The sequence below is a fragment of the Trypanosoma cruzi genome, genomic scaffold, assembly GCF_000209065.1.
Source record: "Trypanosoma cruzi strain CL Brener 1047053516851 genomic scaffold, whole genome shotgun sequence".
Lineage (NCBI taxonomy): Eukaryota > Euglenozoa > Kinetoplastea > Trypanosomatida > Trypanosomatidae > Trypanosoma > Trypanosoma cruzi.
The window spans coordinates 347,759-370,416 of NW_001849577.1; the positions used below are offsets into that span (position 1 = coordinate 347,759).

Here is a 22,658-nt window from a genome sequence, read left to right on the forward strand (position 1 = left end):
CTCCTCCTTTTTTTTTTTTTTTTTTTTTTTTCTCGTGTATGTTTATTTTTCCCGTTGGATGGAGAGGCCTCGTGGGGGAGGGGGGGGGGAAGGAACAGTGACACATCGCGCCCTGCATGGAGACGGCGATTTGACGTTGGTGTGAGGTGGGAGAATTAGCGCCACTGCAGCAACGAAGGGGAATGGGAGAGAAGAAAATGAATGTGTGAAACAACAGGGAGACAAGTGTTTTTCCCGTTTTGTATGCAAATACAAAAACAACAGCAACAAAAAAAAAAAAAGGAAGGAAGGAAGGAAGGAATGTCAACTATTTTTGCTGTGCACCCATAGATATATATATATTTGTTTATTTATTTATATTTATATGTGTTGTTTTTCTTGGAAGTATGTGTTTGTTTTATTGCTCTTTTATTATTATTATTATTATTATTGAGGCGACGGTGATTTATTATTATTATTGCCTTTAAAAAAGAAAAAAAGAAAAAAAAAAGGGAGTCATAAAATATAAGGCACGTAATCTCCCCGTTTTTAATAATAAAAATAAAATATAAATTTGTAATGGACTTTCTGCTAATCATTTTGTGATCTTCTCCTTTTTCTCTCTTTTTTACATGTGTGTATTGCGTTTATGGTGTTGGCATAAATTAGCGCCCTGATTTTATTTAAATTGAATGTTTTTTTTTCCTCCTTTTTTTTCTTTTCTTTTCTTTTCTTTCCTTTTATTGCCCCACATGTGTGTGCGTTACTGACGCCTTTTATGATGTTTTTTTTTTTTTTTTTTTTTGATTGGTGTCCGTTTTTTGTTGTTTGTTTTTGTTTTTGTTTTTACTTTTTTCCCCTTCTTCGCTTATTTTTTTCTTTTTGTTTGTTTGTTTGTTTGTGTGGATGCAACGCGATGAGGGCGACGAAGTGGGCGGACGTTTGTTTGTGCACCACACATGCTGTGAAGGAGAACGAAAAAAAAAAAAAAATGAAATGTCAGCTCCGCTCCCTTTTCGGGATTTATTTGTGTGTTCGGCCTTTGAAAAGAGGGGGGTCGTGAGAGCAAAGAACAACGAGGGAAAAACGACGTTGTGTCTTCCATTTGTAAGGGTGCGGGTGGCGGACAGCAATTGTGTGCTTGTGTGGGGGCTGGAAAGGAGGAGGAGGGAAGAATACAAAGGGAGGGGGAGGGGAGAAAAGGAAAAGAAATAAAGCAGAAGCAAAGAGGAGGAGGGAGGAAGAGTGCTGTAACTGCCTCATGATGGGCAGGCAAGGGAGATGTACATAGAAGTCTATAAAAGCAAAAGGCCTTTTTTCAAAAATAAAAATAAAAAATAAAAAAATAAGTGTTGTATCTATCATCTGGGTGAAACTGCCTACTGGGCGGAGGTCACTGAAATGATTTTACATTTTTGATCAAAATGAATCACGAAAGATGAAGAGGAGAGGATATTTGTATAAATGCATGTGCACATGTTTGTCTGCGTGTATGTGTGTGTTTTTAGTTGGGCGGTTTTATTATTATTATTATTATTATTATTATTATTATTATTTTAATTTCACTTTACTTTTTTTCCCTTATGTTGTGGAACCAATAGAATGATACAAAGGTCGAACGAATGTCAGTGAACATTCATTCTGTGGCTAATGATTCCTTTGCCACAGCGGGTTGCGCAGGGGGAATGGAAGAGGAAAAGCCCCTTTCAGGGGACATTACTACGCTGGAAATTGTAAAGAAGTTTCTTGTGACTGGTCTTCCTCTTAGTGTGGCCACACTCATCCAGTTTTTTATTATTACAGTCATCCTTGCCATCGTGGGAAGAACTTTGGGGGTGAATGAACTGGGAGGGGCGGCACTAGCTCTTGGACTTATCAATGCGACAGCGTTTGCATTTGCCGCCGGTTCCTGTGGGGCGCTTGAAACCGTCCTATCTCACACGTACGGCATGCATAAGTCTAGTGGAGAGTCAGACACAATGTACATGTACGGCACTTATGCTCAGCGCATGACAATTATTTTACTTGTTGTCAGCATTCCTCTTGGGGTAGTTTTAATATACGCGGACATGTTTTTGGAGTATATTGGGCAAACTAAAGAAGTTGTTTATTACACTGGGCGATTTTGTCACATTGCAGCTTTTGGTATTCCAAGTACACAACTTTTTCAACTACTCACCCGTTATTATGCCTGCCAACACGAGACTAAGCCTCTTTCATTTGTAATGGTGGCAGCATCATTTTTTAATCCCATTTCACAAATAGTATTGATTCATTTTTTTGGATTTGAAGGTTCGCCTGTGGCTTGGTTATTTTTATATACTTTTATTGATCTGTCTTTAGTAGGGTACGCATATTACACCGGCCTATATAAGAAAACATGGGGAGGTTGGAATGTAAATGCATTTAAAAACCTTAAAGGCCTTTTAAAATTGGCCATTCCCTCAATGGCAATGATGTTGAGTGAGTGGGTTCTGCTGGAGGTAATTAGCATTTGCGCGGGGTTTGCCGAACCGCACGAATTGGCCGCATTTTACATTACGATGCAGGTGTTTGGCCTCTGTTGGAGTATCCCTTCCGGGACGATGATAATTGTCTGCGTACTTATTGGTAACGCCATTGGTGAAGGTAAGCCTTTGCTTGGAAAGCGCATAGCAAACGTGGCACTTGTAATGGTGGTCATTACGGCGTTATTGGATATTACCATATGTTGGCTGTTAGAAGACCGTATCCCTTATCTTTTCACGTCTGAGGAAGCGGTGGTTGTGGTGTATCGCCGTCTGTTGCTTTTTGTTCTTCCATATCATCTTTTTGATACATTTCAAAGTACAGTTATGGGAATTTTGCGTGGGTGTGGATTACAAAAACTTGGCGCCCTTATTATTGGTTGCGCCCTCTGCCTTGTTGGTGTGCCTGTTGCGTTTTATCTATTTTTCCACGTTAAGTATGGCGTTGAGTCCCTTTGGATTGGACCCTTCCTTGGTGTGACGGCGGTGGGATTTCCGTCCTACATCTATATCCTCTACTGGCACATTGATTGGTCAAAATTGAAGCCACATCACGACGAGCGTATCGTGGTTTTGGAGGAGGAGGAGGAGGAGGGGAAGGGAGGATCCGAGGAGGCAAGGGAAGTGACGGTGGAGGCCAGGGAAGGTGCTGCCTCGTGTTCATGACGGTGCAACGAGAAAAAAAAAAAAAAGGTGTGATGTATAGAAGGGTGGACCGAGGGAAAGAAAAAAGAAATATTTAATGAAATTTGTCTCACGAACTCATGTTTTTTGGATAGTTTATTTATTATTATTATTATCTTATTTTATTTTTTTTTTTTTTTTTTTGGTATTTTTCATTGTTTTTGCAATGGTCTTGGGTTCGATCTTTTGTCTTGAAGGGAGTCTCTGTTAGGCGCAAGGTTGCTTTAGCAGTCGTTGGGTCGTCTAACGTGTTATTTCTATATTTTATTCCACTTTTATTTCTTTTTGCGTGAAAGAGGGGAATCATGGGAGAGACGTATGTAAGGCTGCCAAACGGCCAGTTGTCGACGGACTGCGGGCATTCTTCAGTGCCCACGCAGAGGCAACTGCTTGGGGATTTAATGCGCATAGGTCTTCCTTTGTCAGCCTCTCAGGTTTCGCAGTTTAGTTTTATAATCGTTATGTTTTTCTTTGCGGGCCATCTTGGTGTACAAGAGCTCGGGAGTGTTTCCATCGCTATTGGCATTCTCAATGCGACGGGATTTGCGTTTGGTAGTGGACTTTGTGGAGCGCTGGAGACACTTTTGTCGCACTCCTACGGACTGGACCGGCGAAGCACAATGTATGGGGTTTACGCCCAGAGGATGTTTCTTATACTTATGCTCTTCAGTGTTCCTCTAGCCATTTTACTCGGCTGTTTGACACCAATCTTGATAGCAATTGGTGAGCCGACCTATGTGGCAGAGGAGGTGGGCTCATTTTGCCTGATGTGTGTCCTGGGATTGCCGGCGATTATGCTCTTGGAGCTTCTTCGACGCTATTATGCGAGTCAACATCGTTCGAATCCCGTTTTTCTGACCCTGTCTATGGCCGCAATTTTGAATCCCCTCGTACAGTACATTTGTGTGTTTTTTGGAGGTTATAAAGGAATTGCGCTGGGATGGGTAATTCTTCTTCTTCTTATGGACATCACCCTCGTTATCTACCTCCGGGTGAGTGGTCTGTATCGGCACACATGGGGTGGCTGGAGTATGGCGGCGTTTCAAAACTGGATTCCAATGTTAAAGCTGGCTATTCCCTCCCTTGGCATGGCCTTTAGTGAGTGGAGTGCAATGGAAGTAAATTCTGTCTGTGCGGGTTTTATGAGTTCGGTGCAGTTGGGTGCATATGCCATTAGTAGCCAATTATCGAATCTCTGCTGGAGTGTCGTATCTGGATTTTTTATGGCCAGCACCGTCTTGGTAGGAAATTGTGTTGGTGAGGGAAAACCGCAGTTAGGAAGGCGATACGCCATGCTTTCATTTATTGTTGTATTTGCTTTGTCTTTTGTAAACATATCTCTTTTGTATGTGTACCAAGAGCAAATTGCCTATATATTTACCGAGGACCCAGAGGTTGTGTCAATTTTTATGAGCATCACTCCGTTTTTTTTAGTTTATCATTTGTTGGATTCAATTCAATCCAATTTCCTGGGCATCCTGCGTGGATGTGGGCTTCAGGTAATTGGCGTTTTTATTGTTTTTGTGGGATTGACGCTTGTGGGAACGCCACTGGGTCTATTTCTTCTTTTCCGTTGCGGTTATGACGTCAAGGCTCTGTGGATTGGCCCAATTGTGGGCTGTACGCTGTTGGCGATCCCAGCGTATTTGTTTGTGTTTTTTCGTCGCGTTGAGTGGGAAAAGCTTAAGCCACATATAGAAGAGCAGTTTGAAGGCTCTTTGATGTGAACCTGCTTATAAACTAAAGTCGGTAATAAATATGTATGATTCTCTGTTTGTCCCCTTTACCACAGTCAAGAGGAGGGCAGAAACATGATATATATTTGGAATTTACCATTGGAGGTGAACGGCCTCAAAGGGTCGTGTGCACTGCCAAAAAAAGGAGGAAAAAAAGATCTGTCGATGCGGGAGGTCCTCTGATGGATATTTTCACTCCCAACGGCCACTTGCGTCGTCCGCCGCTTTGGGCTTTTATTTATCTCCTCACCCTCACACCTTCTGTTTTTTGTTTGTTTGTCATCTCCCTCTCTCTCTCTCTCTCTCTGTGTGTGTGCGTTTGTGATTGTGCCGTGATGTTTTGACATTCATTTGTTTTTGTTTTTGTTTTTGAAACAAACAAACATCAAGCATTCAGAAAAGGAAGTGAAGGGATGTGTAGTCCCGACTCAACATTGGAATTGCGTTTGCCACGTGATTTGTTTCTTTTCCCGAAGCAGAATGCGGGGTTTCAAATCCCCTTCTTTCTGTCTACGGAGGAGGAGGTCGCCAAGGTGCGACCGCCGGCAGTGGTGAAGACGCTCGAGGAACGTCTGCAGGAGTTTTCAGAGGGGCAGCGGAAAATACTAAGCTCCTTCAAGAAAGCCGTCCGGGATGCCCCATGGTACAGCGAGGCTGAGGACGACGATTGGTTGCTTCTCCGCTACCTTATCGCCCGCAATTTTGACGTGAAGAAATCCTTTTCCATGCTGGAAAAATCTGTTCATTGGCGACGAAAAAAAGACGTTGACAACTGGGTATGTGAGGCCTGTTTAAAAGATCCGAATGGGCACATGATGCAGTTTGTTGGGTGGGACCTCCAAAACCGTCCTGTTTGTTTTATGGCAATGCGGTGGGGACCGGATCGGAAGGAGCCACTGAAGCACTGTGTGGCCACATTCAACCACTTGGTGAAGCTCATGCCTCTCGGGGTGGAACAGTGGGTGTGTGTCACGGATTTTGAAACGTACTCACACATCAGAGACAGCAGCCCAAAAATGGGTTTGTCCGTGATTCACGCCATCCAGGATCACTTCCCCGAGCGTCTGGGGTTGATGATCCTCGTGGATGCCCCCAAGGCGTTCAGCGTACTGTGGAAATTGCTCTCCGCCGTAATTGAAGAAAAAACGAGGAAAAAGGTGCTTTTTACTTACAAAAAATCAAAGCCAACAATAGAAAGCGAGTTTTCCAAAATATTTCCTCCAGCGCTTGCGGAATACTTGTGTGAAAGCTACGAACGGAGCAGAACAGCCGCTCTTCCGGCAACCCCTGTTTGGTACCCTGCACAGAGCAATGAGTGAGTATTGGCGTGTGTCTGCGTGTGGTAATTGCAGTGAGTTTGTATAGGCCAATTTCTAACTACACGGTGAATGCTTAAAAACACTGGAATGAGAAGGGGATGGATTTAAAGGAGGAAGGATTTGGTGTTCACTTCATTGAATCCAACTAGTAATAGGAAGAGGGAGTACGGGTTGGAACGAGCGTTTGCTTTTATACTTTTGCTTCCTTTTATTGTTGTTTCTGTTGTAGTGTTATTTCTCCACTTATCACCGGAGGTTTGCTTGAAGTATTCCTCAATATTTCCCTTTGCATGATGGTACCGTAATGTTTTTATTTTTATTTTTGTAACTCGCTCTTTTTTCTTTTTTTTTTTTTTCTTACCGCATGACTTGCGCGTCTGTGGATGTGTATTGGGGCCTGAGTTGCCTTTTTCTGTTTTGTTTTGGAGCCATGCTTAACGTACAGGATTGTGGTGTTATCTGTTTTTCTCTCTTTTTTTTTTTTTTTTTTTTTTTTTGCTCTTGGCTCGTCGGCTCCTTGTTGAAACGCAAAAAAGGGGATTTGGTTTTGGCGGGGGCGTTATGTTGACTTCATCCCATGCTAGCGAGGAGGACCATTTCCGCCAACGACTCGACTCCATCAACAAGGAGATGCAGGCGATCATTGAGCGCACAGCAATTGAGCGTGACAAACTCTACCGCAATAGCGCCATGGGATCCCTGGCGTGGGACATGACAGATGCCACACCGAAGGAAGCAACAGAGCCTGCGTCTCTTTTCCATGCGCCTGCATTCAACACGACGGCCACCATTCCTGCCCCGTCACGCAGAATCTTGGATGAATCGGATGTAAGGCGTATAGTTGCGGATGAGATGAAAGCGTGGAAAGCGGCCTTTGAACAGAGAATGACCGATTCCATAAAAGGGGTGAACACGACGATGAGTCAACGCCTGGCGGAGATGAATAACTCCCACCTGGAACTTGCGGAATCGCTAAAAGAAACCACGGAGGTATCAAGACGGGGTTTAGGAGAGATGCAGAATGCATTGGATCGAATTCAGCGTGGTGCGAAACTTCCTATAGAGAATCTTTCTAGAGAAATGGAAGAGCATGTCAAAGGCATTACATCAGAGCAGAATCATCTTCGTGACGCTGTTTTTGCCCTGCAAAACGAAGCAAGAATAGAGCAGCAGCGTGGAGACCGTCGTGTCGATGAGCTCGTTCGTCGTCACCATGATTTGGTGCGAAATTCTTTGTTAGAGTTAGATTCTCACGTTGTTGGTCTTCGAGACGAATTAGAGCAAATGGTGCGAGCACAGGCTCGAAAAACGTCTGAGGAATGTGATTTGATTCACCAGCACGTTGCACGCCTTCGTGGTGCGCTGGAGGCGACGAACGACACCACCACACAGTGGGTCACGGAACTTAGGGGCCTGATGGAGGAAAACATTTCCTCCCGCAGCGAAATGCGTTTGTGTCGCCGTGACATTAACCGTCTGGAGATGCTTCTGCAGTGTGTTTCGGCTGGGGACCGAGACGCCGGCGCTATTTCGGGAGCACGGGACGGCCTGCTCCGCGGCCAGTCAGACAGGGCCACTGGCGGTGTGGAGATTTCTTGTGAGGAGTTTCTGGCACTTAAGGAGCGGGTAAATTTCCTTCAGCAACGAATAGAGAAAATGGACCGGCAGATGACTGTCATGGATGGGGCACTCCACCGTCTTTTTGCTGCCGGTGGAGGCGGCGGTCCTCAGAGCCGGGATCCGGTGTTTGGCTTTCAGGCGTCACATCCGGAGACGATAGGTGGCAGACTGAATTATGCGGACCCGCTGGATGCGAGATATGTTTCCATGGGAACAAATCCCCACCCATCACAGAGCATGTCGCCGGTGAGCATGCGAGAGCACCAGCAGCAACAGTTTTTGATGCAAAGAAATCAGCAATACCGTGAACAGCAAAAACAAATGATGGCGGCGCACAGTCCACATGATGCGACTCCAACGATGGGAACGAACGACAATTCGCCCATGGGGGTCAGGGAGCCAAAACCAAGGTTGTTGGCTCAGTCACCATCCTCTGCCCTGTCACGGAGGGCTCAATGGACGAATGATGACCCAATTCAACAACAGCAGCCAATGGGAGTTCAGCAGTTTCCTCGCTACTCTCATGCGTTGTCCTCCCCGGGGGTAGTACGGCGTGCCATGGAAAATATAGAGGACCCTCCAGCGCAGTCTTCGGATCGCCTTCCGGTTACACAGCAGGCAAAACGTCCAGACGCTCCTGACAGTTCAAAGGTGACCGAAATTTATGGAGAGCAGGGAATATCCATGCATTTTACCCGTGGATCAGGAGATTTTTCCCAAACCCCTACTCCGTCGGATTCATACGTCTCAGACGACAATGAAGAAGCAAAGAAGGATGAGCAATCCATGCAATACGTCCCTGCACCCTCCAGTGATATCGAGAGTGAAATTGACAACAATAAAATGGCTCGTTTGGCACTAGACTGAAGCCGATTTTGCGGTTAGCCCGAGTGAAGGGTGCGAAAATTACTCGGGTTTGGATTTTATGATGAGTGGACGCATGAATTTGAGATGGAACGTGATTTATTTTGCCTCTTTTTGTTTTCCATATGCTTATTTTAGATGTTAGATTGCTTCTGTGAATTTTTGTGTCTATTGGGTTCTTTTATTTCGTTGATGTTGTTGTTGTTGTTGTAGCTATTTTTATTTGTTTGTGGGCGTTTCTCCCGACAGAAAAAAAGATAGCCATGATATATTTATATTTGCTGTTGTTGTCATTGGTTTTGTTGTTTTTCCTTATTGGTTGTCATTTTTTTTTTTTTTCTTTTTTTTTTTTTTTTTTGCATTGTTACTTTTCTTTCCAGGCATATATACTTTTGTAGGGAAAAAGAGGGAAAAAAAGGCGCCTTGGCAAAGATGTCCTCCAACGTCGTTAGTGCTCCGGGTGCCGGGAAAGAGAAGAGTGCCAGCGCGTTTGTTCGTGAGACGCGTAGCGTCAAGGTTCCCCACCACCGCTTTCCTCCCCTAAAGAAGGTGTGGTTAGAGGTCTACACCCCCATTGTCGAGCAGTGCAAACTGGAAATCCGCATGAATTTAAAATCTCGGTGCGTTGAGCTGCGGACTTGCCCAGCCACCATGGAGGCTGCAGGACACGGTGGAGACAGCAGCAAAGTTCTCCTTCAAAAGGCAGAAGATTTTGTCAAGGCAGTCGTTGCAGGATTTGAAGTGAAGGATGCCATTGCCTTGTTGCGTATGGACGATGTGTACATTGAGGGCTTTGAAGTGAAGGATGTGCGAGCCAACTTGCATGGCGATAACCTCTCCCGTTGCATTGGGCGGATGAGCGGATCCCATGGAAAAACGAAGTATACCATTGAAAATGTGACACGGACGCGGATCGTCATTGCCGACACGCACATTTGGTTGATGGGAACAACGCAGAACATTCGGGTGGCAAGGGATGCCCTTTGCGATTTGATCCGTGGTAGCCCAGCCGCAAAGGTGTACACCCGCTTGCGCGCCGTAATGAATCGCGTGAATGACACGTTTTGATGCTTTATGAGACAAAAAAAGGAAGGAAGGAAGGAAGGAAGCATCCTGGAGGAGAAAAGGAAAGAAATGAAGGAGAATGAAGAAACATCACGCCCAGATTTTTACGCTCTTTTTTTTTTTCTTTTTTTCCTTTTTGTTTGTTTTCCTCAACATATATATTTGCATTTATTTATAAATACATATGTGGCGGTCAGGGCAGACAGTGCCTGCGTATTGTTAAGGAGATTATTGGCACAGATGCCGTGCTGCGTCTAATCGAATAACAAGGTCAAGAACACATGGGAGCCCCTTGCCTAAGTTGTTCATTAAAGTAATTGTGACATTTATGGGGGTGCGTACACACACCCTCTCTTTGTCGGTTCTCATATCTTCCTTTTTTTTTTTTTTTTTCTTTTTTGCATTTCTGGGAATATTAACTTTTTATCTCATTTACTTTTTTTTTTTTTTTTTTGACCGTCGGCTTACGCTTAACAGCCAATAGAAATTTTTATGGCGTTTTCACGATGGCCTATGGCAAACCGGCCATGCCAACCGCATCTGCCCTCATGTCATTGCGCGAAAGACAACGCAGACGTGTGGCGACCATTTGTCAAGAACGACCGCCCCCTATCATCTCGTTACGACTGTGATCTCCCGTAGGCGCCACTGTTCCTTGTGCATTTCCCTTCAGACAATGCACACTCCCAGTGAGACGTGAGGAAGAGGAGGAGGAAAAAAAGCAACAGAAAAGGGATGGCCCTTTGAAATGAATTGCAGCGCCGTCATGTCTCTCGATGGCAGGATAACGCGCTCAGTGCGGGCGAACAGCCGAGCAGCACTTTTTTACTTTTTTTGCGTGTTTTTCTATCTGTGTGTGTGTGTGTATTGTTGCCTTCATGCTGCGAGGCCTCTCAAAGAGGTCAAGGGGAGGGCGTATTTATTTATTTATTTATTTTTTGTTTCGTGCTGTCTCGTCCTTTCTAGGAAAAAAAAAAAAGGAAGGAAAAGGGAATATTAACTAAATTGCGTGTCGTTCCGTGTCGGATGCTCTCGCATATTGACCGCGTGGAGTTGTACAACTTCAAGAGTTACGCCGGCAATGTGACAATCGGGCCCTTGAAGGACTTCACGTGCATCGTCGGGCCTAATGGGGCCGGCAAATCAAACCTTATGGATGCGCTGTGCTTCGTGTTGAGTCCCAGTGCCACGACAACGCTGCGCGGGAAGGACGCAACGGACCTCATCCACCGCGGCGCGCAGCGAAAGGAGTGTGCTGTCACCGCCGTTTTCTGCCACACCACACCGATATCGCCAGCAGCAGCAGCAGCAGCAGCAACAGCAACGACAACAGCTGCGGGGCAAGGTCGGGACACTGAGATCTCCTTCACACGAGCGGTGGACCAACGAGGGAAGATTACGCATAAGATTAACGGCGAGCCCGTGGACGACCGGAAGTATTTGGCGGCAATGTCGAAGTTTAATGTGGGGACTCGGGTGAATAACTTTTTGGTGTTTCAACACGAGGTGGAGGCGATCGCTCAGAAAAAGGCACGGGAGCTCACGGATCTGCTGGAACAAGTCAGTGGGAGTGCAGAACTGAGGGAGGAGTACAATCGCTGCAAGAAGGCTCATGAATTGGCAAACCAGGAGTTGACAACGGCCTCTGCTGAAAAACGTGATGCGGTGGTGGCTCTTAACCAAATGCGGCTTCACAAGAAGGAGGCGGAAAAGTACGAAGAAGTTCTTAGGCGCATTGGTGAGGAGCGGCGTGATGAGGCGTTGGTGCAGCTGTTTTACGTGGAATCTAACCTGGAGCGGCAGAAACAGGAGCTTCATACCTTCACTGAAAAACTCACAGCCCTTGAGAAGAGTATCGCCTCGGATGAAGACATACGCAAAATGAAGCGTGAGTATGCCGAAAAGCACAAGACGTACTTGGAGGAACTTAAAAAGATCCGCAAAGAGGCGGATACGCTGCGGGAGAAACACAACACACTGGAACGCATTAAGGTCTCGCTGAACCATTTGAAACGCCAACATGAAGTGAAACGGCACGGATTGGACAACTTGATGAAGACAGAGAACGTTCAGTCACGTGAGGTTCAACGCATTGAGGAACAGTTGCAGCAGCAGAAGGCAATTCTAATGGCATTTGATGAGCGGTGCAAGAAGGAAGACGAGGAACACACGACACTAAGCGGGTCGCTAACTGCGGAGCAGCTGTCAGAGTATCGTCAGCTTCGCAAAGAGGCGGAGTGCGAAACCGTGGTGCTAAGACAACAAATGGAGAGAATCAGGCGGCAACAGCATTCATTGGTCGAGGGTCAGAAACAATGCACAATAGCCATTGAGAATGTCAGGTCTCAAAAACAGGAACTTCAACAAGGAGTGCAACGAAGCAACGAGCGTGTGGCTGAGCTAAAAAACCGCATGAACGATCTTCAGGACACAGTTCAGGAGCTTACAAGCAACATAAGCCAAAAACGGGCGGACCTTTCCCAGAAAGAGAAAAGGAATAGAGAACGGGAGGTGGAGCTGGCGAGGATTCAGGAGCAGCTGCATGAACTTCGTTTTATTAAGGAAAATGACAAACATGGGTCGAGAATGGCCGGAGCATTGCAGGCGTTACGTGCTCTTTATGGCGTTCGTGGACGCCTCGTGGATCTTTGCACTATTCCCAATGATAAATATCGACATGCGGTGACAGTGGCGTTGGGCAAGAACCTTGAAGCGGTTGTTGTGGATACCACGGAAACGGCCATTTCCTGTGTGCGTTACCTAAAGGAGCAGCGCCTGCCACCCATGACATTTCTTCCTCTGGATTCGGTGAAGGGTAAGGAGGTGAATGACCGCCTGAGGACGTTTGGTGGGACCTGTAAGCCTGTAGTGGATGTGATTCGTTATGACACGGCAATTGAGACAGCAGTGCAGTATGCATTGGGACAGACACTTGTGTGCAATGGAATGGCGGAGGCGAAACATGTTGCATACGGCAGCGAGGATGGGGAGCGCTTTAAGGTGGTGACTGTGGACGGTTCTGTTCTTATGCGGAATGGTGCGGTTCAGGGAGGTCTTGCGTCGATCCAGTCCCGTGCACGGAAGTGGGACGAGAAAAAGTATGAGGATCTGCGTGCGGCACGGGATCGGTTGCTTAATGATGCGGCCGGGGGATCTGAGGCAGAAATGGCACGGACGCAATGCGAACTCCGGGACATGGAGGCACGATTGGAGTTTACACATGGTCGCATCAAAGTGATTGCGGCAGAGTTGCAGGCAACAGAGCAAAAGGTTTCCAACATGAATCGAGAGATGAAAAATCAGGAAAATGAGGAGCGTACGATTGAAAAACGTCACTCCACTTATGAATCCGAGCTTAGACGATGTCTGCATGAATTGCAAGAGAAGCACGGGTCTATCATGCAGGTGGAAGAACGCATCTTTTCTGAATTTCAGCGACGGGTAAACATTCCAAATATATTGGAGCTTGAGAGTCATGAGGCCCAAATATTGAGGGAAAGGGCAGAAAAACGGCAGCAGATGCAGCTGCTGGTTCACAAGCTGGAAATTTCCCTGGAGGCAGAGCATAAGCGAATCGGCATGCAATCCATCGAGGATCTCCGAGGGGCTTGTGTGCGTCTTGAAGAAGAAATTCAGCAATGCGAACGGGACCTGGCGGCATACAGCGAAATTGTAAAGACCGCAGAAAAGAAGCAGAGTCAGTCAAGAGATAGCGTCAGTGAGGCAAAAGTGCAGCTCGACTTGCTAGAGGCCGATATTCGTCAACAAAGTCGTACCTCCGAGCAAGAACTTGGCAAGTTGGCACAGGCGCGAAGAGGGGTTACGGCTCTTCAAGCCGCTTGCGATACACTTCGCCTGCAGCGCATGAACATTTTGCGGCGATGTCAGATGGAAGAAATTGTGTTGCCGCTCAAACCCGTTGAGGCCCGCGGTGTCAAACGGTCACGGGCGGCAGAGAGCGGCGCTTTGACTCAGAGTGAGCCATTTGTCTTGCCGGAGGACGCTCCAGCTGCTGCACCAACCAAACAATCTCAACCCTCTCAACCTCATCGGTCCGTGGCGACAAGGGAGGCACAGGTCGTGGTGGACTTCTCAGACCTTCCAGAGCCTCTAAAGGAGGCGGCATCTGACAGGACACACCTTGCGGCTTACAAGCAACGCACAGAAACCCTACTGGAAAACTTACAGCGCGCTGCCGAGTCTCTTGCTCCCAATCTGAAGGCGGCATCGCGGTTTGCTGGATCAGAGGATAGGTTGGGCTCTTCCTCCGCTCATCTTGAGGAAGCACGTGAAAAGGTCAACAAGGCGTACTCGGAGTTTTCGAAGGTCAAGGAGCTCCGCACACAGCGTTTCATGGAAACGTTTGAAAAAATTGCGGAAAATGTGGACCGTGTATACCGCGAGCTCACCCTGAGTACTCGCGCGCACGCTGTGCACGGTTCCGCGTACTTGAGTCTGGAGAATGTGGAGGAGCCGTACCTGGCGGGGACGAGGTACCACGCGACACCACCACTAAAGCGATACATGCCAATGGAGCTCCTTTCCGGTGGGGAACGCTCCATGGCAGCTCTCGCACTCTTGTTTGCCGTTCATGCAGTTTCACCAACACCATTTTTTGTTTTGGATGAAGTTGATGCCGCTTTGGATGCTGGAAATGTCGAGAAGTTGGCCAACTACATGCGGAAGAATTGCAACACGACACAGTTTATCGTCATCTCGCTGAAGGACCAGCTCTATCACGTTGCAGATTTGCTTGTTGGGGTGCTGAAGAACAAACAGAAGGAAACTTCTTCCATCCTGACAATGGACCTTCGCGGATACCCCTTTTGACGCCTCCTTAAATATATATATATATGTCTTGTCTTTTTTTTAATTATTTTCCCCCCACCCCCCTAAAAAGAACCTCTAAAGGAAGCAAAATTGAGAAAGAAAGAAAAGGCGTCGACCTCTTGTGTCTTCACAAATGGTGATTTTATCAGCCACCAAGAGAGTGAACAGAAATACCATAGAGTCTTAAAATATGAAGTGCCTATATAGAGAGGAAGAGGAAGGTATGAAGAACAGAAATGGAGGGCAGTTGATAAATGTGCTTCCAGAAAGAGTTAAGTGGATATGCACACGCCTACCCATTTGTTTATTTTGAGACTATTTTATTTTATTATTTTTTTGATTTTGTTGGCTACAATTTGTCTTTTTCTTCTCTCTTTCCTTTTTTTTTTTTTTTTTTTTTTTTTTTTTCTGCTTGTGTTTTGTTTTCTTCACCGTCGTCACGTTATGCATTGCAATATGTTTGGTAGTTTGTTTTTTGTTTTTTTAGGAACATTCCCCTGTGATGTCTTGGGATGTATTGCCCTCAGTGCCCGTGCGACCCGTGGCTCTTCACCACGCGCTTACACACGATGGCTATTTCTTGGTTGATGAAAGTGGGTTGCAAGAGGACAAGGAGAGGACTGGCCGCAGTGGCGACCGCAACTCAACCTTACCGATTCCTGCAAGCCTAAGTGCGATAAGCGATATGTTGTTACCCGTCACGCTGGAAGAGTTTGAGTTGGCCGAAGAGGTGCTGAACGCATGTGAATCCGGGCATGCACCGTCTCTTTGAGGTGCTTATTTCATTCGGGCGCTTGGTTAGCGTTGTTGTTGTCATTCTTCTTATTATTATTCTATTATTTATTATTATTATTGCTGGTGGGTGCTGAACAGCAATGTTTTGATGGCCCACGTGTCTGTGTAGAACAGTGTTAATTTATTATTGTGGAAAATGCGCAAAAACACATGCATCGGCGTCAAATGAGTGTATTTTTTCCGTATTTCTTATTATTTATTTATTTATTTTTAATATTACTAAATGCTCGTAATTGCTTATGTCCGCTGCAGGGGAGACAAGGCGGATGAGGTCATGGACGCGAAGGAAGCCTTTGATGAGATTCGTGCGCATTTTGCCATGCGGTCACAGTTTTCAGAGGCGGGAAACAGGTTGAGTGCGATGGTCCGCCGTTTTCAAGAGTCGCTTCAAAGACAGGACGGATCAGACATCCAAGACTTGAAAGGGGCGAGACATGTTCAGCAGCGTCCTTCAACGTCGTCGATGCAAAAACTTCCTCCCCCGATTTTTCGTCCGGCTGCCGTGGAGGCTCTGCTGCACTACGCATCTCCCCTGCCAGTCCGAACAGAAGAGGGAAAAAATGTAAGGGGTGGTGCCTCTATTCTGTACAATGACAAGGAGAATGACATGAGAAGCAATCACATTGGGGATGATTATTTGAGCCATAAATGTGTGGCGCAGCCTTGTGCATCAGGTGAGGGGGCTTTTCAAGGTAAAAGGGACTCCTTCAGTTCCACGCCAGTGGCATTCCTTTCATCTGGAAGAAATCAGGACCAGCCAGTCGATGTTGGGGCGAAGTTTTCCCACAGCGATGGGTTCAGGAGTCGCTACACGCATGAGGCCAGTGCCGCGCGATCGTCGCAATGCACTTTGAGAAATGATCAGGACATGTTTTCATTTGTGAATGGCGACAGCGATGGCGGTACGCAGAAACCGAATGGGTGTTGCGAGGAGCGGGACGACGCTCTTCACTCGCTAGGGGAATTTGACGGGGAAACGATGGTTGATTGTGTGTGCCACGCCATGCAGAAGAATAAACGTCAGAAAGCAGCAAAGGAAGAAGAAAAGGAGAAAAGTGAAGAGGAAAACAAGAAAAACGACGAATTGAAGGCAAAAGATATGGAAGAGGCGCCAGCTGAAACAGCGAGGAAAACAACGCGGTCTATTCTTGCAGACCTTGACGAGTTGGAGAAAACTCACCACGACGCCGTTGCTGTGATGCTGATGAGAACCCCCTTGCGCTCTCGACCGCAAAAGGAGCAGAAATTAGTGACTTCTGACGGTGGACAACGCTTAGACCAGCATGGCGCTCCTCATTGGATTCAGCACCATTTGCTTCCCGAGCAGCGGGCAACCGCGGTTAACTTGGACTTGGATGTATTATCAGGGTCTCAAGCGCTGCGGTGCCGCCCGCCGAACGGGCCGATAGATGTCGCGGTCAGTAACAGGGGAACTCGTGTACCGTCAAATTTAGGTCAGGGGAATGTAAAAAATGTGCCCTACTTTGTGAAGGGGCCTTCCTCAGTTTTGAATTTTTCAAGCACAAGCAGCTCTGATGCGTATGATGCAAAGGACAAGTGGTTAAATGTGTCGTTCCTGTAGCTATTTTGAGGAAAAAGCAAGATTATATTTTGTGCATGAATGCATGCATGTATTTTTTTTTTGTTCTGTTTTGTTTTGTTTTGAAAGAAGATGGACGGTCACGCTGTCTTGTATTGTATGCATATGTGGCTGCGGTTTATTTTTTGTTTCTTTTGTTGTTTACCGAGGAATCAAGCGGGACAGAATTCCTTTAGGAGAACGCTGAGCAAGAAGCAAGGATGGGAACCAATGGCTCCAAGGACGAACGCTGGCAGAGAGATTCTGAGGCTCCATCATGCCATTCGTGTGCTGTCAATTTCTCCATTAGCACACGGCGTCATCACTGTCGTAATTGCGGCTATGTTTTTTGTGGAAACTGTTCAAATTTTAGCTGCAGTATTCCGATGCGTGGAATTCATGTGCCCGTACGGGTGTGTGCCGATTGCTTCCACGCATTACGCAGGGATTTTGATGGAGCTTTAGTCGGTGGAGGCTTTAGACAGTGTGGTGGGCCTGTGCCCCCCGTCACGAGTGACGGCAACGAGGCAGGAGCCCTGGAGCAGGAATCGCACCTGAACATGAACAAGGCGTTGAATGGGAACTTTGATTACGAAAGCAGCTACTTTATGGGGTCTGGTGGCGGTGGTGGTGTGACAAGCAACGCATACGGGAATTTGAGGGAGTTCGATGGATATTACGGCAACGATGCCAGATCCGCGGAGCACTTGATACATAACCATTTAGAGACTGATAAACGGGCTTCTCAATTAGAGAGGGAACTTCTTCTAAAACGTTGGGGAGAAGTGCGTCAGCGTGCTGTATTCACGGATATTTTGCTACAGCAGGTGGAAATAGTAGAGGAGAATACCGAGGTGGAGTATTTCAGGGAAATTGCTGACATCAAAGTGCAGCCGGAGCACCCTGATCTACTCGCCGCCATGTTTCCATTTCCAGAGGCCGCGGAGGGGAACGCGGATTTGTTGATGGAAGCCATTCACCTACGTATACCAGGTCCACCGGAAGGATACGAATTAGTCAAACATGCTCTGGAGAAACGTGCAGCTCGGTTGTTGTCACCACCTGCTGCGTAAAACAAAAATAGCAAATACATTTTGCTACAACAGTATTAATATTTTACATTTTTTCTTTTTCCCCATCCTGAATTTGTTGTTATTACCATACATATATATATATACATACTTCTTGTTGTAATTTTTTTTATTGGTCAGACTGCGGCTGGTGGTGTGGAAGGTGTTTGAAATGTTTCTAAGATTTGTCTGTGCAGGATTGTACGTGGATGCAGTAAAATCTACTCGTGGAATAAGAGGGAAACAAGTAAGAACATTTTTTGCGGGCGAATTTTTTTTTTTTTTGTGTGTGTGTGTGCGTATGTGTGCACCTTTTGTTTTTACGACTATTTTTCTTGTTTTTTTTTTTCTTCTTGTTGTTTTTGTTTTAGCAATCTTGGGCCATGATGCGCTGCTCGCGGGGGTGTCGGCGGCAGCTACGGCCGTACTACAATCTCCCCTCCAAATCGGATCACGGGCGAAAGATGACGGGCTTCCTTACGCCCTACCGCCATTGGATGTGGAAACAAAATGAGTTGTGGCGCAATGTCCACGAGGCGCAGTTTGAGCATCTAAGAAAAGTATACAAGCGCCAGTGGCTTGAGTCCTTCCGTGTCAATGCAGATGAGTACATATACAAGTACAACATCACAAAGGCAGCCCAACTTGCTCAGTGGGAGTACGAGATGCAGGCACAGGAAAAGAAGCGGCTGGAGGCGAAGCAAATGACGGAAGGACGTCAAGCCCTCAAGAAGAAACATTTGGACCTACTGCGCGAATTCCACGAGAGACAATTCTTCTTTTGGTACGAGCGCGCCAGTGAGCGGCTGCAGAGCATGAATCTCATTCAGTACATTCCACAGTCAAGGGTCCAGGAGCATATTGAGAGGGAGTTGGACAAGTACGTCGCTGGAAAGAGTGAGGCGTACCCGTTGAACTTTGTTGGACAAATGCCGTTGGTTGAGGATCGCGAGGGAAATATTGTGGAGGTTCCCGAGGGTCTCCTCACGAACCACGTCTCAGAGCACCCAGAGTCTACGGTCAAACCCCATCAACCTCACGAGAGCACTTCCGTCAGCGTGGAGGAGCAGTTGCTGCGCACCATGGCAAGTGCGAGGGAGGAAAGTCTAGAAGAATGGATTGATGACTCACGAGCGCTTTCTGAAACGATTGATGACATTTCCCGCGAAGAGGAGCAGCGGGATGAAGACACACGGGTGGCACGCAGCATGGAGGAAACAGACAACGAGCGTGAAATTAGTCGCCGCATGTATATTGACCGCGGTAAAACGGGCTCAAAGGCCATATTCCGTCGGCCGACTTTAAGCGAGACCGACGGCGGCTCCGCTTCTATCCCTGTTGGTGGTGTTGCCGCATCACCTGCGGACACGAGTGCGCCGATGAGGCGTCGCAAGAAAGGCAAGCTGGACAAGGCACATGCTCTGCAGGAGCAACAGGATGCAATGATTGCCAGAATGTCTGCGAAGAGCCTTAAGGATGGTGAAAGCTCAATCTCAATTGTCAAGCGTGGGGAGATTGCGACAAGCAGGGGTCGCATTCGTGACAAGGCTGCAATACCGACCCAGGAAGTATTGATGCAAAAACCTGAATTGGCAGCCGGGAGTGTACCAAACGCACGCATTAGCTTCAAGGACAAGGTAGACCAACTGTACCACCGCGGTAAGTACAAGCAGAAGAAGGAGGACGATAACAACCCAAATGAAGACCTTTAGCCGTCCAGTACTGAGCCACATTGAGGCTCAACCCGCTATGGCTTGTATGAATTGCTCTCAGGGATGGCTAATTATATATTTGTGGGCACGCATTCTTCATTTTCGTCTGGTATTTAAATATTTTTTGTCCTTTTTGGAGCCTACGTCAAGTTGCAATCGTTTAATTTGTGTGGCTTTTTTTTCCAGTTTATTTTTGCTCTCTTTTATTGGTTTTCTCTTACTTCTTTTCCATGTTTTGGTTTTTTTTTGTTCTATCAGAGATTGAAAACAAATTTCAAGGGGAGGGCAGTGGGCACTCCAGGTCCTTGGCGTTGTTTTTTTTTTTTTTTTTTTGAGAATTTTTCTGGAGGCGCGGCTGACTGTGTGGAATAAACCGTCAGTGGACATAGTTGGGAGCCCAACAAGAAGGGAATAGATCGTCGTTGTCTACTGCTTTCGGTGGTGAAAAAGGATGTCGTCACAGAGGCGAAGATACCGCTTAGAGATAGCCGTTAAGAGGCTTCATGGTCTTGTGAACATGAGTTCCTCGGCGAGGATTATTTTTGTTGTGCGTTTCTCAAGCTTTCCGGAGATTTTTATTCGGCCACATATCAGCGGTGGTGGCGGTGTCGTTGTGCGATCCTCCACGGGCGATGGCATTCTCTCGCTAACGTACAACGTGTGCCACAAGGCCGAATTTTGCCTGAATGACGATGAATGTAGAGAAATGTTTCCTGCTCAGTGCGTCTGCCGCATGTACGACGAGGGGCAGCGGCAGGCATCGGTGTCATGGGTATGCCCATGCCCGGTGTTGACGGCGCAAGCAGCTGAGGGCCGTCGTCACGGCAACTACGCCATGTGTGACAGTGCCGGTAAGACGATGGGTTTTGCGGAGATGTCCTGTCGTGTTGTTCTCATCGAAGAAAGGATGTTTTCTTCTTCGGTGAATCCAGGAGCCATCGCTGCTTCCGTCGTCTCTGGCCCGGTGCCACCGTCCACACCGACTGCCAAATTGACGGTCAACGGAAAGCCTTTTGTTATTCGCGTGGTTCTGGACGGCACCGACGTCAGGGAGGGGAATAAACGCCGTCACCGTAGGAAGCAGGACGGCCATCAAGATTCCCCACTCGAAAAATCACCGTCGTCAGGAGCTGTCATTGCGGTTGACGGCACATCGACACAAAAAAACGAAGAGAAAAGAACAGGTGATTGTCGACTAGAGAATGCGGATGGATTTGACCAAACGAAAAGGGGTTCTACTGCGAAGAAGAAAACGCTTCTGTATATTCTGGAGTATGACGTGGCGTGTCAGATTCAGTCAAATTGCGAGATGCTTTACGCCACACTGAGGCGGGAATTTACGCCCCTAGACGCAGTTAACGTGAATGCAAAGACAAAACCTATGACGGAGAAGGCCGATTGTGTGGTGCAGAGAATCTTACAATTTGCGAATGTTGTGATCCAGCTGGCCAATCAGCTTGCCGAGTCATCTGGACAGGAGCACACAAGCACACCCGTGGAAGCTCACGGACGCAGACAACCTGTAAACGAGTTGCCCCTCCCACGCGAGGGAAGTGTGGCCCATTTTCTTACGTATCAGGTGCTCTTTCAATTGCAGTGTCTTGGAATGAATCTCCATCATATTACAACCCTTTACCGTCGGGCACTGGATGTGCGGGTATCTACCCTACATAGTCAGCATGTCAAGTTCATCAAAAAGCTATGCGCAGATGTTCAAGAATTGACAAAATGTATCAACATTATTGTGCAGTCAACGATAGATAGAAACCATAGTGATGAGAAAGCTGATTCGAAGTCGTCAAAGACAACGTATTCCTCTCACTTTAACAGCTGTAGCACTAGCAGCGAATCTTCCTCCTCACTATTGTCGTCCGGTGGACGATCCACACGGCGAAGAAGCTCTACAGTTGAAAGCGCCTTCTCTATATCTACGGCAGGATCCAAGTTGTTGGCCACGCCCTTTTCTACTTTGACGGCATCGACATCGAAAGCCGTTTCGAACCCTAATGTTTTTGATCCAAAGCCATCAGTGCCTTCCCCACAAGGGTATTCCTTTGATACTCCCTTGCCATCATCACCGTCTAAGCGTGATGGGCAAACAGTGTCGGCCGCTACTGAATATGGGTACAATCCCTCACCAATGTTTGACCTTCGAGCTCTTTCTTCATCTCCACCAGTCCACACAATAAATTCTTTGGTGGGCGAGGGGGCCGCAAATAAGGATACTGCCTACGACAATCTAACGAACTCCTCTTATATCACAGCTAGTCTTGCCTCCAAGGCACCATGGCCGCCACACTCAGTTATAATTAATTCAGGGACGGACGTCCAGCAGAAATCGTCTCTTGGTGGCAGCAGCGGGGTGCCGGTGCCTGTTCCCCAGGCGACCCAGCCGGTAGTGGGAGGCGCATCGACGGCGGGGACGGACGTCCAGCAGAAATTGTCTCTTGGTGGCAGCAGCGGGGTGCCGGTGCCTGTTCCCCAGGCGACCCAGCCGGTAGTGGGAGGCGCATCGACGGCGGGGACGGACGTCCAGCAGAAATTGTCTCTTGGTGGCAGCAGCGGGGTGCCGGTGCCTGTTCCCCAGGCGACCCAGCCGGTAGTGGGAGGCGCATCGACGGCGGGGACGGACGTCCAGCAGAAATTGTCTCTTGGTGGCAGCAGCGGGGTGCCGGTGCCCGTTCCTGTACGTTCTTTTGGCGTGCGAAGTTGATTTATTTTTTGTTGTCGTTGCTGTGGGTTTATGAGGCTGACAATTGGCCATTTTTCTTTAGCAGTAGCAATGAAACCATCATTTTGCTGCTGATGTTTTGTCGTAGATGGCGACGCATGTTTTTTTTTTTTTCTTTTTCTTTTTCTTTTTTTTTTTTTTCTATCTCATTGTTGTTGCTATTTTTT

General features: G+C 47.1%; 10 protein-coding genes across 10 annotated transcripts, besides 40 other annotated features; all 10 read left to right on the forward strand.

Moving 5' to 3' along the window:
* Positions 1-8,757: a sequence feature (heterozygous, Esmeraldo-like haplotype).
* Positions 8-31: a microsatellite.
* Positions 280-301: a microsatellite.
* Positions 331-366: a sequence feature (AT_rich).
* Positions 409-431: a microsatellite.
* Positions 466-490: a microsatellite.
* Positions 526-555: a sequence feature (AT_rich).
* Positions 675-721: a microsatellite.
* Positions 764-784: a sequence feature (AT_rich).
* Positions 798-883: a sequence feature (T-rich).
* Positions 1,134-1,214: a sequence feature (GA-rich).
* Positions 1,300-1,328: a sequence feature (AT_rich).
* Positions 1,498-1,535: a microsatellite.
* Tc00.1047053507011.10 (hypothetical protein, conserved) lies at positions 1,602-3,152 on the forward strand (the record flags this gene model as incomplete). Its single annotated transcript, XM_812852.1, has 1 exon — positions 1,602-3,152. The coding sequence occupies one exon, from the start codon at positions 1,602-1,604 to the stop codon at positions 3,150-3,152; it is 1,551 nt and encodes a 516-aa protein (XP_817945.1).
* Positions 3,062-3,087: a microsatellite.
* Positions 3,270-3,314: a microsatellite.
* Positions 3,476-4,897, forward strand: Tc00.1047053507011.20 (hypothetical protein, conserved; the record flags this gene model as incomplete). The annotated part of the gene is made up of 1 exon (XM_812853.1): positions 3,476-4,897. One exon carries the CDS (start codon positions 3,476-3,478, stop codon positions 4,895-4,897), a length of 1,422 nt encoding a protein of 473 aa, XP_817946.1.
* Positions 5,189-5,213: a microsatellite.
* Positions 5,257-5,278: a microsatellite.
* Positions 5,320-6,225, forward strand: Tc00.1047053507011.30 (hypothetical protein, conserved; the record flags this gene model as incomplete). Its single annotated transcript, XM_812854.1, has 1 exon — positions 5,320-6,225. One exon carries the CDS (start codon positions 5,320-5,322, stop codon positions 6,223-6,225), a length of 906 nt encoding a protein of 301 aa, XP_817947.1.
* Positions 6,533-6,584: a sequence feature (T-rich).
* Positions 6,688-6,722: a microsatellite.
* On the forward strand, positions 6,787-8,712 carry Tc00.1047053507011.40 (hypothetical protein, conserved; the record flags this gene model as incomplete). Its single annotated transcript, XM_812855.1, has 1 exon — positions 6,787-8,712. The coding sequence occupies one exon, from the start codon at positions 6,787-6,789 to the stop codon at positions 8,710-8,712; it is 1,926 nt and encodes a 641-aa protein (XP_817948.1).
* Positions 8,758-9,325: a sequence feature (areas merged during assembly that could not be assigned to a particular haplotype. This can correspond to areas where the two haplotypes were merged or to regions with more than two copies in the genome that were merged during assembly.).
* Positions 8,896-8,933: a microsatellite.
* Positions 9,035-9,067: a microsatellite.
* Tc00.1047053507011.50 (hypothetical protein, conserved) lies at positions 9,142-9,777 on the forward strand (the record flags this gene model as incomplete). Its single annotated transcript, XM_812856.1, has 1 exon — positions 9,142-9,777. One exon carries the CDS (start codon positions 9,142-9,144, stop codon positions 9,775-9,777), a length of 636 nt encoding a protein of 211 aa, XP_817949.1.
* Positions 9,326-9,659: a sequence feature (haploid, non-Esmeraldo-like haplotype).
* Positions 9,660-11,390: a sequence feature (haploid, Esmeraldo-like haplotype).
* Positions 9,796-9,818: a microsatellite.
* Positions 9,887-9,921: a microsatellite.
* Positions 10,151-10,174: a microsatellite.
* Positions 10,691-10,718: a microsatellite.
* Tc00.1047053507011.60 (structural maintenance of chromosome (SMC) family protein, putative) lies at positions 10,801-14,604 on the forward strand (the record flags this gene model as incomplete). The annotated part of the gene is made up of 1 exon (XM_812857.1): positions 10,801-14,604. The coding sequence occupies one exon, from the start codon at positions 10,801-10,803 to the stop codon at positions 14,602-14,604; it is 3,804 nt and encodes a 1,267-aa protein (XP_817950.1).
* Positions 11,069-11,108: a microsatellite.
* Positions 11,391-11,829: a sequence feature (haploid, non-Esmeraldo-like haplotype).
* Positions 11,830-22,219: a sequence feature (heterozygous, Esmeraldo-like haplotype).
* Positions 14,921-14,942: a sequence feature (AT_rich).
* Positions 14,966-15,012: a microsatellite.
* Positions 15,409-15,458: a microsatellite.
* Positions 15,589-15,618: a sequence feature (AT_rich).
* Tc00.1047053507011.70 (uncharacterized protein) lies at positions 15,623-16,981 on the forward strand (the record flags this gene model as incomplete). Its single annotated transcript, XM_812858.1, has 1 exon — positions 15,623-16,981. The coding sequence occupies one exon, from the start codon at positions 15,623-15,625 to the stop codon at positions 16,979-16,981; it is 1,359 nt and encodes a 452-aa protein (XP_817951.1).
* Positions 17,035-17,064: a microsatellite.
* On the forward strand, positions 17,200-18,051 carry Tc00.1047053507011.80 (zinc finger protein, putative; the record flags this gene model as incomplete). Its single annotated transcript, XM_812859.1, has 1 exon — positions 17,200-18,051. The coding sequence occupies one exon, from the start codon at positions 17,200-17,202 to the stop codon at positions 18,049-18,051; it is 852 nt and encodes a 283-aa protein (XP_817952.1).
* Positions 18,320-18,417: a sequence feature (T-rich).
* Positions 18,432-19,760, forward strand: Tc00.1047053507011.90 (hypothetical protein, conserved; the record flags this gene model as incomplete). The annotated part of the gene is made up of 1 exon (XM_812860.1): positions 18,432-19,760. One exon carries the CDS (start codon positions 18,432-18,434, stop codon positions 19,758-19,760), a length of 1,329 nt encoding a protein of 442 aa, XP_817953.1.
* Tc00.1047053507011.100 (hypothetical protein, conserved) lies at positions 20,212-22,473 on the forward strand (the record flags this gene model as incomplete). Its single annotated transcript, XM_812861.1, has 1 exon — positions 20,212-22,473. One exon carries the CDS (start codon positions 20,212-20,214, stop codon positions 22,471-22,473), a length of 2,262 nt encoding a protein of 753 aa, XP_817954.1.
* Positions 22,220-22,325: a sequence feature (areas merged during assembly that could not be assigned to a particular haplotype. This can correspond to areas where the two haplotypes were merged or to regions with more than two copies in the genome that were merged during assembly.).
* Positions 22,326-22,658: part of a sequence feature (heterozygous, non-Esmeraldo-like haplotype) that runs on past the window's edge.
* Positions 22,593-22,658: part of a microsatellite that runs on past the window's edge.